Source organism: Strongylocentrotus purpuratus, unplaced genomic scaffold, assembly GCF_000002235.5.
Source record: "Strongylocentrotus purpuratus isolate Spur 01 unplaced genomic scaffold, Spur_5.0 spur5_scaffold_11, whole genome shotgun sequence".
Classification (NCBI taxonomy): Eukaryota; Metazoa; Echinodermata; class Echinoidea; order Camarodonta; family Strongylocentrotidae; genus Strongylocentrotus; species Strongylocentrotus purpuratus.
The window spans coordinates 9,488,438-9,506,702 of NW_022145596.1; the positions used below are offsets into that span (position 1 = coordinate 9,488,438).

The 18,265-nt window shown below is 38.4% G+C and overlaps 1 protein-coding gene across 2 annotated transcripts; it reads right to left on the bottom strand.

The window, feature by feature from the left end:
• Positions 1-1,705: 1,705 nt before the first annotated feature.
• On the bottom strand, positions 1,706-12,897 carry LOC100887886. Of its 2 annotated transcripts, none has more exons than XM_011681161.2 (9): positions 12,792-12,897; positions 9,922-10,322; positions 9,098-9,137; positions 7,882-8,091; positions 7,044-7,175; positions 5,765-5,923; positions 4,463-4,705; positions 3,005-3,523; positions 1,706-2,610 (listed from the first exon to the last, which is right to left on the bottom strand). In XM_011681161.2, the coding sequence occupies exons 2-9, from the start codon at positions 10,279-10,281 to the stop codon at positions 2,195-2,197; spliced, it is 2,079 nt and encodes a 692-aa protein (XP_011679463.2). In that variant the 5' UTR covers positions 10,282-10,322; positions 12,792-12,897; the 3' UTR covers positions 1,706-2,194. The 2 variants fall into 2 exon arrangements, with proteins under 2 accessions (XP_011679463.2, XP_030836433.1); XM_030980573.1 differs by lacking the exon at positions 12,792-12,897 and adding an exon at positions 12,595-12,776.
• Between the last annotated feature and the right edge of the window lie 5,368 nt (positions 12,898-18,265).

Sequence of the window (18,265 nt, forward strand, 5' to 3'; positions counted from 1 at the left end):
AAGGTTGATCATTTAGCAGATAAGTATTGGTGTGTACTGCAAGGTTCTGGAATATTCAAAATTTTCAGAAATTTAGCCCACTCTAAGTAAAGTTACAAGCATTGTACACAGAAAGATGTATATGGGACTACACAAACATGTGGCATAAAAATCCGTCCTGATTTGTATGATTTTACATGCCATATTTAGAATATTAAAGCATTTGAAGAGCCATGATTTTCGTAAGGAATATTGTACATCAAAGGGCAGGAATACATCTCATTTTTCAGAATACCTACACTTATTCTTTGGGTTTAGGTTTCCTTTAAAGGTAATACAAAGTTTTGGGAAATTTTGAAAATGGGTGGATAGTGATTCTTTACAATTTTCATATATTTGGATGCCACCGTGGATGTATTAAAAGCACTAGAAAATTCAGCCCCTAAAACACTTCTGCTTTCATGAAAAAATGAATATAAAAATTTACCGGTGCTCCCGGTAAAATTTGATAAATTTCAAATAGCGCCTACGGCCGTACAATAGTAGCTGCGACAATGAAAATTTCAGAATATGTAGTTGTAATATATAATTTCCAAACAGGAATAGCTTATCGGTCGATTTTAGTCAAGAAACATTGTTTTATAGCTTAATTAATATCTTGACCTTGAGAGGGAGCTATACAACATAAAGAGTTTATCATTTACAATTTCATAACTTTAGACTCGATTTCAACCGCGACAACGATTACTTAATATTGTAGAATCGCATATGCTTCCAATATGTTCATTTGAACCAAATTCATGACCCTATATCAAAACTTTGTATTACCTTTAAGGTCTCATGTCTTTTAAATTTGGTATTCTACATGCTTGGGTCGAGTATTATAGTTCAATTGCAATTGCATATGATTAAAAGTGATTAAATCTGTGACCTTGTCAGAATCAAGCCACAGATAGGAACAGGCAGTTGTTCAATTCAAAGATAGACTCTTTGTTGCATGTTCTCTTTGTAACTGTCAAGAGTCACAGGCCAAGGGCGGTGAAAACTAGCCAGGAAGAATGGACAATGCAATCAATTTGACCAATCTTTCAAGTCTAATATTTCGAGAGTCAGTGACACAAAGACGTGACTCCATTTTTGGCAACTTTGAGAAAAAGTGGTTAATGTGTCACTGAGCACTTGGGCTTTAAGGAGTTAAGTCTTTGTGTTTCCTGGAAAGCCCACATTTTTCTGAACAGTTTGATATCAAATACTCAATTGGGCAAAATATGGAGTTACATCTTTGTGTCACTGAACCCTTGATTTCAAGTCTTGGTATTCCATTATTTTCCATCTAACATAACTGATGTGGATACGTCTGATGAGTGATGAGCACAAAACATAGATGTGAATAAAAAAAGGCACTTGGTTGTCATCTAAATCAAGGAACCTTCCGTCTTGAGTTGTTCAACGTGGATGAAACGGGAGCACATGATGAAGACCACTGTCCTTTGAGAATCTTTCATGACCTGATGACCTGGGGGGTGTTCTACAAAGACTAAGATCGACTTTAAGTTGGACTTAACTATGGCCGGTCATTCATGCCACTGGTTGCTCTTACTATTGGTCTCTCAATTATGATATTTAGATATAATTTTTTTTCCTTCAATAATGAATTATTAAAAAAGTAAATTTTATAGATTTGTGACCATGATTTGTACGTCCCTTGAGAGACCAATGCCAGTAAATGGTGAGAGAAAATTGCGGCATTAATGGCCTGCCATAGTTAAGTCCAACTTAAAGTCGATCTTAGTCTTTGTGAAACACCCCCTGGTCTTCCTCCACCAGAGATCCTTAGTCAGATCAGAACTCGCAACTTCACCACTTTTCATGCAGAGAAAGGGTGAGGAGTGAATGATGGTGGGTCCATGTTCTTTAAGAAAGATGATGTGATCTGATGACCTGGTCTTCCTCCAACAAAGATTCTTGGTCAGGTTTGAACTAATAACTTCACTAATATTCACAGGCAGATAGAGAGCAAGAAGCAAGGGATTAGCGGTTCTATGTCCTTGGAGAAACTTAATGACCTGGTGATCTAGTTTTCCCCCATAAAACAGCCTTGATCATGTCATGTTCCACCATCATAAGATCACCATGCGTACACAGAGTACTAGAGAGAAAGAGATGAGGGATCAGTGGTTTCAATCATCCTTGTCCTCTCCTCATCCCTCCTCTGTCATCTATCATCCATCGGTTCAGCCTTTATGATCATACCGTCACCCAATATGATTCCGCCACCACCACCACCTGCATCACCACCACCTCCTCCTTGCACCCCTCCTCCGTCCACCCCTCCTCCTACAGGTAGAGCTGATGAAGAGTCCAGACACTGATGCCAGCCAAGCTCCTTTTCGCTCTCACACCAAAAGTCACACCTGGGGCACTTGGCAGCACCAGGATTCTCGTATTGCACTGGAGACAGGAAGGCTGGGTCAGGAAACGAACCCATCAGGGAGGAAGCTTGGAACAATCTTTCGTCCAGGTCTAGGGACTCGTTGCTCTCAGGACAGGCGGCGGAGTTCAAGCTTGTTAAGAGGAGAGACGAAGGAATAATGCTCACTGGGTACACCTGCGGAGCATTGACGTTGTTGGCTGCCAAAGTAAACAAGAGAGGTTGATAACAAAAACATTTATGTCAGAATGAATACTCCCTGGAACAGCATTTCTGGGCAAGTACCCTCCTCCCTGACCCCCATACAACAAGTACCCCCTTTAACAACAAACTTCACAGGGCAATAAGCCAACAAGGGGGATGGGGGGGGGGACCTACCCTCCCCCTTGAACAACCAGCCCCACAACTGCAAATTTGTAGGCGCTGTAAGCCTAAGCCCAAGGTAAATATTTTGAATTGGGGAGGGGGGGGGGGGGGGGGGGACTAGAATGAGAATTTGGGAGCCTGTGTCTCCTGGGTGCCCGTTTTGTGCCAAGTCATGCAAAAATGGTTCACTTTCAAAGGACATAAAAACATACAATGAGAATGACCTACCAATCGGTTGGTTTTGTGAGTGACCCCCATCGGATTGCAGCGTATACTCAGGATCAACAGGCTCCTTCTTCACTGTTATGAGCCCTTGCGATTCAAGGCCAGAAAATAGCAGATCTACAGCTGCCTCCTGCGTTAGTACACCAGAGTTATTTCTATAATCGTTCATCTTTTCTTCCCCTCTCTTTTCTGTCATTATGTCCTCCAGAGATTGTTCAAGTAAAGACTTGCATCCTGATCTGGCCTTGCTGCACATCTCCAGCCCTCTATGGTGCCCCTTTAAGTCATCCTTCTTCTTCTTCTTCTTCTTCTTTTTCTTTTTCATCTTTTTCTTCTTTGTCTTCTCCTTCTTCTTCATGATGGCCACTTTCTTTGATGACACTTTGGTCTTCTGTTTCATTCTCAGCTTTTTCCACAGGTTACAATCTTGTTTTCCTTTCTTTATTTTAGTCTCTGTCTTAACACTTTCCCGTGTGAAAGGCCTGCCGGACAATCTGTTGGTGTCTTGCATATCAAAGACATCTAAGGAAAAAAAAGAAGAAAAAAAGAAGCTTTCACTACATAGTCCTGTAGAAGATTTTCAGACCGGGAAAAGTTGATAAGTACAAGGTTTTTTTGTGGATTTGTGTTCTAGATGGGTATTGAAGTAAATTCAGCTTGGCAACCTTGGGCAACTTTTTTAGTAGCCATATTAGCATAATCATCTAATTAGCATATGTGCAATATGTAATGATGTTGCTAATCTCAATCCAGGAAGCCTGAAAACATGGATAATACGGCTTTTCAAGGGTTTTCTATGATGAGGAATTAATTTATGACACCAGTTTTTTATTCCAAGTAATGCAATTGTCTTAAATAGCATAATTAGCATATGTACAATGTATGGATTTCATTGTCATTGTTTATCTAAATAAAGCCTAAAAATGGTGCAATGCTACATTGTAAATCACTTTTGAAAGACTAATCATTAATTCATGAGAAGATATTCCATGTAGATGTAGTATAATTAGCATAATCATCTAATTAGCATATATGTGCAGTATGTAATAATGTTGCTCATCTTAATTCAGGAAGCCTGAAAACATGGATAATGTGACTTTTCAAGGATTTTCCATGACGAGGAATTGATTTATGACACCAGTAAATTACTCATATTCCTGACTTAATTATCAAATTAAATACAGCCCAGGGGGGTATTTCATATTCAAAAGCTAATAATCAATTATTTTAGACTTTTTATAAATTCCACATCAAGAACATAATATCTTCTTGATAATAGACAAAATGAATGATTTGAATCAACATTTTATGTCTTTTAAATAACTTTTACAAAATGTTTTCAAAGATGATAACGGCTTTCCAAAATTGTAAAGTCCAATTAAGAGACAAGTTCAACTAAGAATCTTTGTGAAACACCCCCAGGTCTATTAAGGAATGAAAAATCCTGGCAAAAATCCTTACCCACGAGCCCTGAAGCCATCTCGGGCATTTTTGTCTTCTTCTTCGCTTTGCCTACGCCCGTGCTCTGTATGTGCTTCCATTTCTTGTTCTTAATGAAGACGATATCAGGGATGTGGCCAAACCTCCACTTTGTTAGAGCTTTTCTCTTGAACTTGCACATGTGCTGGACAACCTCCGTCATGTCCTCCAAAACACTGCCGCAATTGGGACACAGAGGGCGATGGTTGGCAGAGTATATCTTCCCTGTATGTGTGAAGATATATGAGAACAAAACTAGAGGGAATAGAAATTGTGTTGTCTGCCTATGGAGGACTCTTTAGTTTTGTCTGCTAAAGTTAAGATATGTTATGACTACTAACAGACTGTAATGTGTTGCATAGTTGTGTATGATATAACATACATGTATATGTGAGCGAAACAAAGTAAATAGACATTTTACTGTGAGCACATGGAAGTGCGCTTACACAAATTATGATTTCCCTTCGTAGGGAATGCAACTGCAATGGCAAGATACACACACAAAACACATACACATGAAAGTAACATCACTGCCATGTACAGGTGGACAACTCTCATCTATGTTCCAACACACAAAATATCTATTGCTCAAAATATATTATTTGGTAGGATATTTTTCTTTTGGACACACTTAAAGTAACATGTTATCCAAAATATATTTGAGTAGTGCTCAAAGGGAAAAGAGAAGACTGGAAATCTGTCATATTTTAGAGAGATGTTCATGACAACATCAAAGTCGATGTACCAATTTGAGATTCACAAAGATTTGATCTCATCTTTCAAACATTTGTTCCTTTCTTATTATTTGTCTAATCTCTTTCAAAGTTCATATTCTTATTTTTCTGCTTTAATAATAGCAATTTTCTCTTGACATACCATTCCCATACCAGAGCTCAAATTAGCTTTAAAATCAGGTTTGAAGAATGTCACAAAAGAAATGTCCCCTAAAAAAGCTTACTCTTTGAATTCCCTCTTAATATCCCTTCAAACTGCCCTTCAGAATGCCAAAAGCGTGTAGTCCCATATATCCATTTTTGTGTGGAGTGCATGTGAACTTCAGTACGACTGAATCAATTTCTTCTAATTGTGGTGATAGCAAAACCAAAAGTACACCCCAATGTACTACATAATCAACCTTTTCCAATAGCTTTCAAACCGTTTATTTGCCAAAGCAATTCCTGATCAGAACTCGATATTATCCTATTTGCTTTCAAAACCATTATTTGACATTGTAACCCCTGACCAGAACTCAACGTATTCTGTAAGTCTGACAGTAGAACCTACCAAGACAAGGAACAGTCAACTCTTCCTTCAACCTGACAGTCTCCTGACTATCACCCAGCATGCTTAGCATCCTGGATTCTGAAGGGTCAAAGGTCACAGGGATATTACTCCGACTGATCTCAAGCTGCTGCACAAAAGTATCAAGCTTTGTCCCGAAATCTGGGTGCAAAAACATTTGAAATAAAAATAATTGAATTAAAAAATATTTCCCAATAATGTACAGCTCAACTTGGAAAGTTGCACATGGATCGCTTGCAGTGAATACATGCAATGTGTCTTTTCACATTTATTTCATCCAAAAATTACAAACTGCATTGATCAAATGTAGTGATAACAAAAGATACCAGGAAGAACATTAGTCAATCGTCGAATAAAAAGACACGCACCCCCAAGAGAACAAAATAACTTTTTCAGGAGTTCCTTGAAAAGAAAAATTAAAAAATGTCAAAAATGTGACCAGGCATATTGATAACTATTCACATTTCTCATCATACATTTCTTAAACTACTGCTTTTCACAAGAAAAGAGGGTTCTTATGAACCCCTCAAAAAAGTTCTGCAATTGAAGTTTTAGCATTGATGATTCTCTTGTTAGTATATTATCCAGAACCTCACAACACAATTAGTTTGACATATTATATAATTAGCCTTTCACAATCAAAAAGTATTTTACTGTGACGCGCCTGCTTGGATGTGCGCTTGGATGTAGACTTCTGATTAAAACGTTCATTATCGTTGACATCTTGACACACAGACATTGGTCTACTGACTGTTATGTTTTGGGACTTATTGTGGCGGTTTTGGGGTTTGTAATCTTTGTCTTTGGTGGCGAATCAGTTTGTTGTGGTTTTGTGTTGCCCAGGATCCATGATATTTAAGCTATGGTCACAAATCAGAGCAGCGACCGACCGATCAGTAGCCTGCTCGGTTGCTGCTGGAATTAGGCATCGCCCAGCGATTAGGTCGGTGCCCGGGCGGCGACCGCCCAGGCACCGAGCGTATTTTGGGCGGCGAGTGAAAAGTGAGCAGGCGCTGCCCAAATTTTAACTCCGCGCTAAAACTTCAGCGGCGACCGAGCGGTGCCTGGACGGCCGCCGCTCGGTGGCCGGGCAGCCGCCGGGCAGAATTGGGTAAAAACTCACCGCTCGGCCGCCGAGCAGGCTACTTTTGGGTATTGTGACCATAGCATAACATTGCAATCTTATTACCAGTACTCTACTTTATCTTTAACATTGCAGTAGAGGACTCGTACGAATAGTGTAAACACATTCAAAACCAACCTTGTGATGTTGTAGACCACCATTTATCTACTCCTTCTCTTCTGTCTTGGTCCATCGAAGCTCTCGCGGCTCTCTCTTCTTTTATCTTGGCAATCTGCTCATACACATTCCTCAGTGGAAGATTTAGATCACCTGTAATAGATAGAAAATAACAGTGAAACCTGCGTTGAAAAATAACTGTATAGAAAGACCGCCTTTCTAAAATGACATTTTCCCCTTTGTGTTTCTCAATGAAATCTGAACTAAGGTAAAATATACAGAAAAACTACCTGCTCATAAAGGCCACTCATTTTATCTTCCATGAAGGGAGATTTTTAGAGATGTTTCGATTTCAGTTTTATAACTCAAATAACATGCAATAGCAGGAAAGCTTCGATCAAAAGTTTGTGTGTAGTCCAATTACACTGCACATTTCTGTGTGCAGTGCATTGTGGTTTTCAGCACGATTGAGTGAATTTCTTTTCATTTTGATCATTCTGAAACCCTCACAATGCATATCAAGTCTTATTGCCGAGTGCTGGGAGTGTCAAGCCTCATTATTATTATTATTATTATTATTATCGATTTTATCGTTATTATGGGCTACACATTCATTATCCCTAAAGTGCGTCCAGTTTCTTCCACAAAGTAATCATAAAAAGACCAATACACATGGGCGTAAATCCTTACGTAATACCTATAGTTCAGGGGGGGATGAATGAATAGATCATCCCCCCTGAACAATAGGTATTACGTAAGGATATACGCCCATGCCAATACATAACTGCTCTAACTTGCAACCTTCTTGCTCTTTCATCAAATACAAGACTCTGTAATCGAGTTTCAAATTTGTAGTTACCTTCAAAGAAGGTTACAGGAGTCCTGTCCTTGTCTTCGTGCTTTAAGGCAACAGGTTCTTCTTTACTCTTTTCATCTTCCTGAACTTCTTGAGTACATACTCCAGAGAGTCCCTCATCACTCACTGCACCAACATCGGTATCCATCTCACTTTTTATCTGATGTTGCTTGACTGTAGATCGTGTGACCTGGGGCTGTAACTCCTCCTCGACTGTAAAGATAGTATATCCCAGGGAAAAAAAACACTTTAAAAATTTTGGGGGCTACTTTCAAGCTAGCTTGCATAAAAATAACACTCTTTATTTTGCTTTGCATTGAACTCTATGCAACTCTTTTTGGCATTTTGGGGGCTCCTTCGCCCTAAAACCCTGTGTATTTTTCCCCCTGGTATACCCTTATCCATGTTGTAGAGTGCAATTTTATTTAAAATGAAATAAGATTAATAGTGAGCTCTTGCATGGCACTCATGTTTTTGTTTTTTTTGTCTTTCTAGAAGGTTTTTTTCATAGAAATCTGTGCAAAAGTAAGCTATACATAAAGACTACAGGTACTTAGTACCTACTTATAAAGACCATAGTCTTGTCCCTCTATTAATATGTACATCTATTCTGCAATTCATCTTATTTTACAAACAAAGGTTTTTTTCATAGAAATCTGTTCAAAAGTAAGCTATACATAAAGACTACAGGTACCTACTTATAAAGGCTATAGTCTTGTCCCTCTATTAAGATGTACATCTATTTTTACAGAGCAACTGATACCTCACCACTGGAAATAGTTATTTATTTATTCATTCCGCTAGAGTATCAGAAACTGAAGGTAATGGATTCAAATATCTTCTTCAGTAATGCAGTCTAATATTTCAACACTACACTCTTCACCTATATCTTGCCATTATGTTGTTTATGCATGCCATACACTCCATTGATACTATGTTGCAGTCCTCTTCTTTTCCTCTCTTCTTTTCTCTTTCTCCAAGCTCTCTATCCTCCTCTCCTCTTTGCCTATCCCTTTCTTCCTTTCTTCCTTTCTCCCATTTATATTGTATAATTGTATTTATATATTCGGGCGTACCCACTACAAGCTATGCTTTTCGGGTTTCACGCCTTCTTCCTTGTAATACAAGTTCTTTAATTATATTTATGTTCCTACTTATAAATTGTATTGTTTGGAAGAAAATAAATGTTCATTTGAATTGAATTGAATAGCTTACTGACCTTCTTTATTTGAACCTGTATCGTTTTTTCTAGCCCTGGCCTGGTGAAAGGAAAATAGAGAACAATAACCAAGAATTAGCTGATATATCAAATTCTAAACAGGTACATTCAAATACAGAGCAAATGTTTTGGATCTTTATTATGAATGTGACCATGGTGCTTCTTAAACTCACATGGCTATGTAAAATAAGATTCCTACGGCAAACAAGACAAAGGTATGTTTTGTCACGATAGGTGTCATTGAGTTTCTTTAACATGGTGAAGTAAAAGTCTTCTTCTTCTTCTCCTTGATTAGTAAAGTCCACCTTATACTCTTTGATGTGACCCGGGCCTGTCATAGCACATTTTGCTTAGCCAATCCTAAACTAATAAGAATGTTACCTTATTCCAAGTAATGAATTGAAAACCAGCCCTGGGGCTCAAATTGACAAATTCCCATGACATTTTGCTACATGTACATGTATAGACAACCTGAAAAAGACGTTAGCATGAAGTCTTCGACATCGTTTTGTATAGTCATCATTCATCATCAGTACAAGTTCAGCCACATGCTATTTAAACTCTAGTTAATTTTATTAATTTTATTGAGGATCATTTTTAACAAGCCATTTACCGGGTATGTGCTTTTCATGCCACACAAGACATCCCATTAAAGTCATTTTATATATATATATATATATATATATATTTGTATTGAAGATTGTATAATTTAGTTTTTATCTTGACTTGGCAATAAATAAATGAAATAAAATGCATTACAATGAGATGTCAGCAAACTTGATCTTACAACTGTTTCATAAAAGAATGCTTGATATAAATCTTACCTCTCGTTCACCCATAACAAAGCGCATTTGTTTCTCTAGTAATCTCAGCCGTTCATTTTCCTGATGGCTTCGTACACGAGTCATCTTCTTGGTGGTCTTGAAGATCGTCGGCACAGCATCATCCCTGAGTGCTCGACAATTCCTACCAGTATTACCTAACACAGGGTCAGGCTTCTTGTAACAAGTGTCTCTGAAGTGCTTGGAGCAAATTACCGAGTCTTCCTTTGGTGTCCAACCCTCTATCACATCCTGCACTGCCTGGATCCATCGCTTGCGCACCCAGCCGTTTCTCGGGAAGCTGTGCACTTGGATGGAAAAGGAGAAATCTCCTTCTTCGTTGCATGCATCGCAATGTGACATGGTTGAGATGAAATAGTGATTAGCGACGTCACTTTTCAACACTAGTAGACAAAAAAGACAGAGCAGAGAAAAATCAGCAGGGATTTCTTCAGTTTTACACATGGTATAGAGCTTAGAGCAGGGGTGATAGTGAGCACTAAAAAAAAAATAGGTTTTTTGTTTTCCCCTCAACCACGCCCCCCTTGAGTAAAAAAAAAAGAAGAGGATTCGCAGGGAAAAAATGGCATCTAACAACATTCCCCCCTTTCGAATAAGAAATTTTGGGAAAAAAATAGGGCAAAATAGGGAAGAATCAAGAAAATAAGGGGGAATCGGGAAAATCAGGATAAAATAGGGAAGAAAAAAAAATATGGTAAAAAAAAAAAAAAAAATCTGGATTTTTTTTTTTTAAATCGGGAAGAAAAAAAAATCAGGAAAATTTTTTAAAAATCGGGAAAACGATTTAAATCGGGTTTTTTATCAGGCCTGTTTTTTTTTATGACTACTGGGTATTAAATTTTATAGTCGGTTTTGAGTGCCAAATCTGAAATCTAGTACTGTAAGTTCTTGGAAATTGGGTTTGCCATTTGGGCAAGTGACATCTAAACTATTGTGAACATGTTGAACAATCCATGCCTCCCTAGTGTTGGATCAATTCATCAAACTCTAAATTTCCTCAGCAAGTTCCTTCTCGATCTCTGCATTCCTCTTCTGATCACTCAAAATCTTTGAGGCAACTCGATCAAGGAAAAATTGGCCACCAAAATATCAGTCGATATCACAAACACGAAAAAGGTCATGAATACATGTGCGCAATATGAACCAAGATTTTGGGGGCTAATTTTTATTGGCCAAGTTGAATGCCAATCCAGCGAGAGTACATGGATTATCGCTGGAAAAAACAACACATGACTGCCAAACTGTCGGCAGGGACTTCAATGTTTTTGGACACAAATTCGACCTTGGATTATAACTGGAAATATCAAAAGTTCTTCCTAAATAACCATTACAAAAATAAAGGTAAGATTTTGATTTTTGACTCAAGAGTGAAACATCATTGATAAAACTGTTCATGATGAACATGGACTATTTATATCCGGCCTCCATTCATTACCACCATATTCTATGGGGGCCTAACAGCTTCACAAGCTTGCTTTCAGGCACACATAGCTGCATTAATATCCTGGCTGTGTATTAAAACCTGTTCTATTGATTCTTAACATTTCAAACACCACTGAACAAAACTTAACCGATTTCACTCAACATCGGTACTTTAATGACAATTGATGACACCTAAATAGCAGTAAAATACAATTTTTTCAACTCACTGATGGTAGAAAGAATAATTTAAAAAATTAAAATCGTGAGTCTACAGTCAAACTTGCTTACAGGCACATCGGCATCATTGTGTGCATTTGCTCGAAATCGCTGAATATGCACGACTCGAACAAACAGAGCCCTTCTCAACCTCGTGCATATTCAGCGATTTCGAGCGATCGGCGCTCGATAGCCTGAATATTCATATTTTCTTCGCCACTGCCGCACATGCGTACCTTCTCATCGCTATTTTGAATCAACGCTGCGACATGGAAGAATCGTTGGTGCAGTACCCTGAATTAACCTTTTTTTCCCATCGAAGACTTCTTCAAATTATACATTCAAGTGATTGGAGTTGAGCCCTGAGGAGTCGTGCACCCTATGATATAAAAATTGTAAGTACTCCCTTTGCAGATTTAACGATAATATCACCCAATCGGCTGTTTTACTAGCCCCCAAGATAAACCAAGGAAACCACCCGAAGCTCCGACGCCTGCGGCGCCGGTGTTGGAGCTTCCCGGAGGCGTTATTTTTTTATGCGGCACAGATTGGGGCATGGCGCGTGTTAAACCTATGGGAAGTACGTTCTTTCCCTTCTGAATAGTGTCTGCACGTACGTGAGACTAGTCATGTTCGCTAGCGCATTAGCGCTGCGAAGAAGTTTGAATATCCATCGCGAACTATGTGTTTAGATAACATTCCTCTTCGTTTAAGTTAGTTCAGTTTTATTGACTAATTATTGTGATGTTCTCCTTATTGACGTGCTGCCTCCTCTTCAGATTTCCAATTTCATTTTAATTGTTGATGTAAATTTTCTATACTATACGGTAGTGGATTACACGTAACACTATTAAAAACAGACCTCTACTACTAGTACGCACACGACCACTATTAGTCTGTAAATCAAGACCCCTTTTAAAAAAAAGCCCAAATCTGTGCCGCATAAAATTAGCAGTGCTAACAAAGTTAGAGGTCAATACGCATTAGCATTGACTTCCATAAGTCAAGTTCACTTACATGAATATAAATCTGTGGGGCAATGTTAAGAACTCCAGCAGCATTTTTCCTTCATGCAAAGACAAATAATCACCGATATTTTTATTTATTCTCAGACCTTCTTGATGAAATTATGTTACAATTACAGCTTACATATTTACACGATAATTGAAAATTAAATTTATACTTCGAGTTGATAAAATACGGAAATAGCTTACGTTACATGTAAAAAGATCCGCTCTCTTCTAGAGACTAGGCTTGGCTTCTTGTTGATTTGAAGGAAATCCTCCTGCATTCAATTCGGCCGTCCAAAGTTCGTCGGATACGTGTATATGATCGGCGGCAATTACCAAAAACGTTTTACACAAATAGGTTTATACTCAGAATAACCACACAAGCTTATATTTATAAGATGTTTTACAACATGTTTGCTCATTCAAAGTTAGCAAACCAACTTTCATATCAACCTATCAATTATTTGGCTCTTCCCCGAGTCTCTTTTACTGCCATGGCGAATAAATTAGTGGTTAGAATAATCGTGTCGAGGTAATGTCTTTGGAGTCGATACCTACAAAAGACCGCCCCCCCATCCCCCTCCCCCCCCCCCCCCCCCCATTTCCCCTCCCCTCCCCCTCCCCTCCCCTCCCCCATTTTAAAAATCAAATTGTCAAATTGTTACGGGTCGGGGGAATAAGGATGGACTTGTTAGTTTATTTTTTTTTATTTTTTATGTTCTTGTTTGTTGCAGTAGTGCTTTTTTTCGAGGGGGTGGTTCCGGATTAGATTTAATTGCCGAGAGAGACGTGTCATTCCATCGTACCCCCTCCCCGGCGGCCCGTAGCACTAGAAATGTGTATATATATTCTCTCGAAAAACAATAGCTCGTATATAGAGGCCCAATAGTAATTATAGTCTCCTTAGCCCGTACAAATCGCGAAATAATGATGCCGATGCAACGGCCTTCTAAATGTGGCGCCATGTGGCCCATTCCAATTAGCTACTTTTGCAATGTAACCAACTCTAATCAGAGGCGGTGCTCCCGGGGGCAGGGGGCACAGTGCCCTCCCCTTTTCAAGTACCCCAAATGTGCCCCATTTTACATAGGTAAATTGCCCATTTTACTTTTAAAAGTGCCCCTATTACTTTTCACCTGGGAGAAGTGCCCCTTTTATTTTGACACGTAACCCTATTCCTTCAACAAGTTCCCATTTTCCTTTGCAATAATTGTCTATTTTCCATTCTCACCTATTATTTTCACATGGCCCCTTTTCCATTCTAATAAGTGCCCCCATTAAACAAAGAGCTCCTTCCCCTTCTCATAAATGCCCCTTTCAACCTACGTAAATTAAGTGTCCCTTTTCATTTTCATAAGTACCCCCTTTTCATATCAGGTCAGTGCCCCTTGGGACCTATCCCCTTTTTATAAATGCTCTTTTCACCCCTTAGAAAATCTGATGGATGTCCCATTTCCGTCGACAAATGCCCATTTATCATTCTCAAAAGTGCTTTTTTTTTTCATCCCTGATGAGTGCCTCTTTTCAGGTATAAGAAGTGCCCCATTTTAACTCTGATAATCTCCCTTTGTACTTTGACACGTGCTCCTTTCCTTTTTTCAATAGGTGTCTTATCCCTTTCGATAAGTGTCCCCATTTCCTCTCATCATTAAACGTGCCCCCAATTTAAAGCGACTAAGAGCAATTTTCACCAAAGTTCGCTCGCTACACTCACTCGCATTTATAGATGATATAGTTATGTTACTTATCAAGGGTCTTTCCAATCTTCCTTTATGAGAATGTGCTTATAACCCCATCAGGATTTGGTTTGTCCTCTTTAAAAGATATAATTTTCCACACTGCGACCTCACAAATATTTTAAAAATTCATCGCTCACTTCGCTCGCTCTCATTTGAATATTCATAGCATCACACCAACTACAAAGTATGATGCTTAAGCAATATCTTGTATGATGTATAAGGATAAATAAATATTGCAACATCCTAGATAATGTAATCGCAATGTAGGGGTATATACCAATATCTACAAAAATGTATATTTTCGCTTTGAGATTTCCCTTTGTAGGTGCCATTTTTTTCTCTAGAAAGTGACCTTTTTTTGTTGGTATCCCCCGCCCCTCTTCGGAAGTCGCTCCGCCGCCACTGACTCAAATGTATGTATCTTTGTGAAGTGCCTCAATACGAATCATTAAGATAATTCATGCAAATCTCAAATGGGGACTTTTGTCAGGTTATTATTACGTAGAGACAAATAACTCCACTGTAGTGTTTGTCGTGTGAATATCACACATTTCTTGTTTTGTTTTTTCTCCGAGTGCCTTCAATGGAGCACTACTCAAAATATATAATGAATGTTCATTATTGCAGGGCCTCTAAAACGATTTTTTTTTTTTTTGGGGGGGGGGGGGATTTGATAAAAAAAAATTCGCAACGACTCAGCCAACCGCTGAATAAGCGGGGGGGGGGGGGGGGGGGGAGGGGGAGGGGGGAGGGGGGGGGGGGTAAGAGTACATTTTTTTTTTGTCCCGAAAATTTGGCCGCTCGATATTTCGTTCCGTTTGGGGTGGGGGGGGGGGGGGGTAAGGTCACTTTTTTTTTTTTTTAAATAAAAAAAAAAAGATTGAGGGGGGGGGGTTTCCTCCAAAACAGACACACAAAAAAAAATGAGTTCGACCCCCAAAGCCACCCCCCCCCCCTGCGTACGCGCGTGAAGGACACTCTATTTATATATCTATATCTATCTATATACTATATCTTTTTGTAGGGTATTTTGCGATATACTTAAACATTTTGTCTTATAAATTCGAAGTTGCATTATGAACAAACTTAAAATAACTCCTTCTGCAACAGAAACTGTTAAGGGGTACCACATAATGACATTTTCTTCCACAGTTCCAGACTTTGAATTAAAGTGTCAAATTGGGACCACTTTTGAACACTTTCTAATTCCAGTTCCCAAAAGTATTACTTAATTTGTTTCGGTTAGTTTTCAATGTCACCTGTTTATTCATATATGTATGTTAATCCTTCTCATCGTCATCTGCGTCTAGTGTGTTCAACCATACTCTTTCTGTGTCTCCGCCTGTCTATCTATCTTATAATTATGACTGTCTCTCTCTCTCTCCCTCTCTCCCTACCACTTTCTTTCTCTCTCTCTCTCTCTCTCTTTCTCTCTCACTCTCTCTCTCTCTCTCTCTCTCTGTCCGTGCCTCTCTCTCTCTCTCTCCCTCTCTCTCTCTCTCTCTCTAGTTCTTCCACTCTTTCTTGATAATCTTTCTACTCATTTTCTCCTCTTTTTTTTTTTTGGGGGGGGGGGCCTCGCATGTTAAACACGGTAGCAAATACTTCCGAAAAATCAACCTACGGCAATTTTATTTACAGTGTGCGTCACCTACATTAAAATGTATGATCATCATCATGACAATTACGTAATCCGAACAATAGTTGCGATCGTGTTGTCTAAGGTTTCATATTAGGGACTTTTAGATTGAGTGAGCGAGAACACGACGAACGCCGACTGATCATGCGTGTCAACATACTCAACTGCCCATGTTGACTACAATTAGAAATATTTTAAATTGCACTCGACGATATACATGCATGCAGGAAGTAACACTATGAATATGACGGACAAAGAAAGAGAACAAAATATACAGTTCCCCATTCTACCCTCAACAATAGGCCAATTTCGTAATGTAACCAAATTTAATGCATAGGTCTTTGTGAAGTGCCTCAATACAAATTATTTCATTCACCTGATAAGAATAATAGTATTTCAATAGTCAGAATGCAAACTGCATATATTAAGTGTTGCTAGGTAGGTCAAGCCATAATGTTTGTCCTACCTGGCAACAACTAATGTACGGAAGCGTTAAAGTGCCATTCTACTTGACGACATGACGAGATATTTCATCTTGTCAAGTCGACTTAATATCCATATCATGTCGACATGTAAAGATATTTAACCTACCATGTCGACTTATCAACTTTTATTAGTCGACATGGCGAAATAAATTATCTTGCCAAGTCGACTTCACAAAAAGTTCATGTCGTCATGGCGACATAAGTTATCTTACCAAGTCGACTTCTAAAAAAATACATGTCGTCATGGCGACTTATATTATCTTACCAAGTCGACTTCCCAAAAAGTAATGTCGACATGGCGAAATAAATTATCTTGCCAAGTCGACTTCACAAAAAGTTCATGTCGTCATGGCGACATGTATTATCTTGCCAAGTCGACTTCACAAAAAAAGTTCATCTGGTAATAGCGACATAAATTATCTCACCAAAGTCGACTTCCAAAAAGTATATGTCGTCATGGCGAGATATGTAGTGTGACGACTATTTCATGCAGCGCGCGTATATGGCAAGCCCTTTGTGTAAAACCCAGATAAACTCTGTTTTTCTCAGATAAACTCAGTTTATCAGAAAAACTGTGTTTATCAATGATAAACTCAGTTTATCAACAGATACACAGAGTTTATCAGAAAAACCCAGTTTATTTATTTATTTCTAATCTTTTGACAGGGTAGCCCATTCACCAACAAGTAGTGGTCTTCCATGGGGCCCTTAATGAACACATTTGCATCGTTTATAACATTTATACAGAACAGTTACAAAAATAATACTCGTTTGCAAAATAAACATATATCATTAACCTAGTATAAAACAGTAATGTCAATAGGAAAATATTAATTAAGTCGCAATTATGTGAAAAAGTCATGTAAATATTACAGAACATGAACGTAGTGTATGTACGGCTGAGCCATTCACAAATTACAACTTTGTTTAAATAATCTTTTAAATGAATTGATAAAGGAAGCCGTTCTCAACGAATTATCTAGCTTATTCCATTCAAATATGGAAGAAAGAACTGGGATACACTTATAACAATCAGTGTGAAATCTAGGCACACGTAAACATCCACTGTCTATTTGCCTTGTATGATGCTCATGTACATCATTAGGATTGATTAAGCCTACCTGAAGGTAAGAAGGTGCTAAGTTATGAACGCATTTATATATCATCACAACGCGACTTAACTCAAACCGCTTGTCTAGTGTCATCCATTTAAGACTTGTGAACAAGTCAGCCGACGGTGTGTCATATGTCTTGTTTAATATTATTCTTGCGGCCCTCTTTTGAATTTTTTGCAGCTTAGTTGTATGAGAATAAAATCGGTTCGACCATACAACAGAGCAGTAATCTAATCGTGGCAACACTAGACTGTTATAAAGTAACTTTAAGGATTTTTGAGGCAAAAAACTCTTTGCTCTCTTTATCATGCTAAGTTTACTTACGTTTTCGATTTGTTTAGACCATTTTAATTCTTCATCTATCAAAAGTCCTAAGCACTTGGTGAATTTAACTCTTTTGATCAAATTGCCGTTTAATGAAATGGTGAAAGATTCAATTTTCTTGAGATTAGCAGGAGAGCCTATTAACATGACACAATCTTTTTCAGTGTTAAGAACAAGACGATTTCCCTTAATCCATGCTGTGACTCTGATTAACGCAACAGTTAATTTGTCTACCACAACAGTTGCATCATTTGCAATGACGGTAAGTGTCGTATCGTCAGCATACATATCTATGATACCTTCAGGAGTACATTCAGGTAGACTATTAACTTATATTAAAAATAAAAGGGGACCAAGAATTGAACCTTGTGGCACA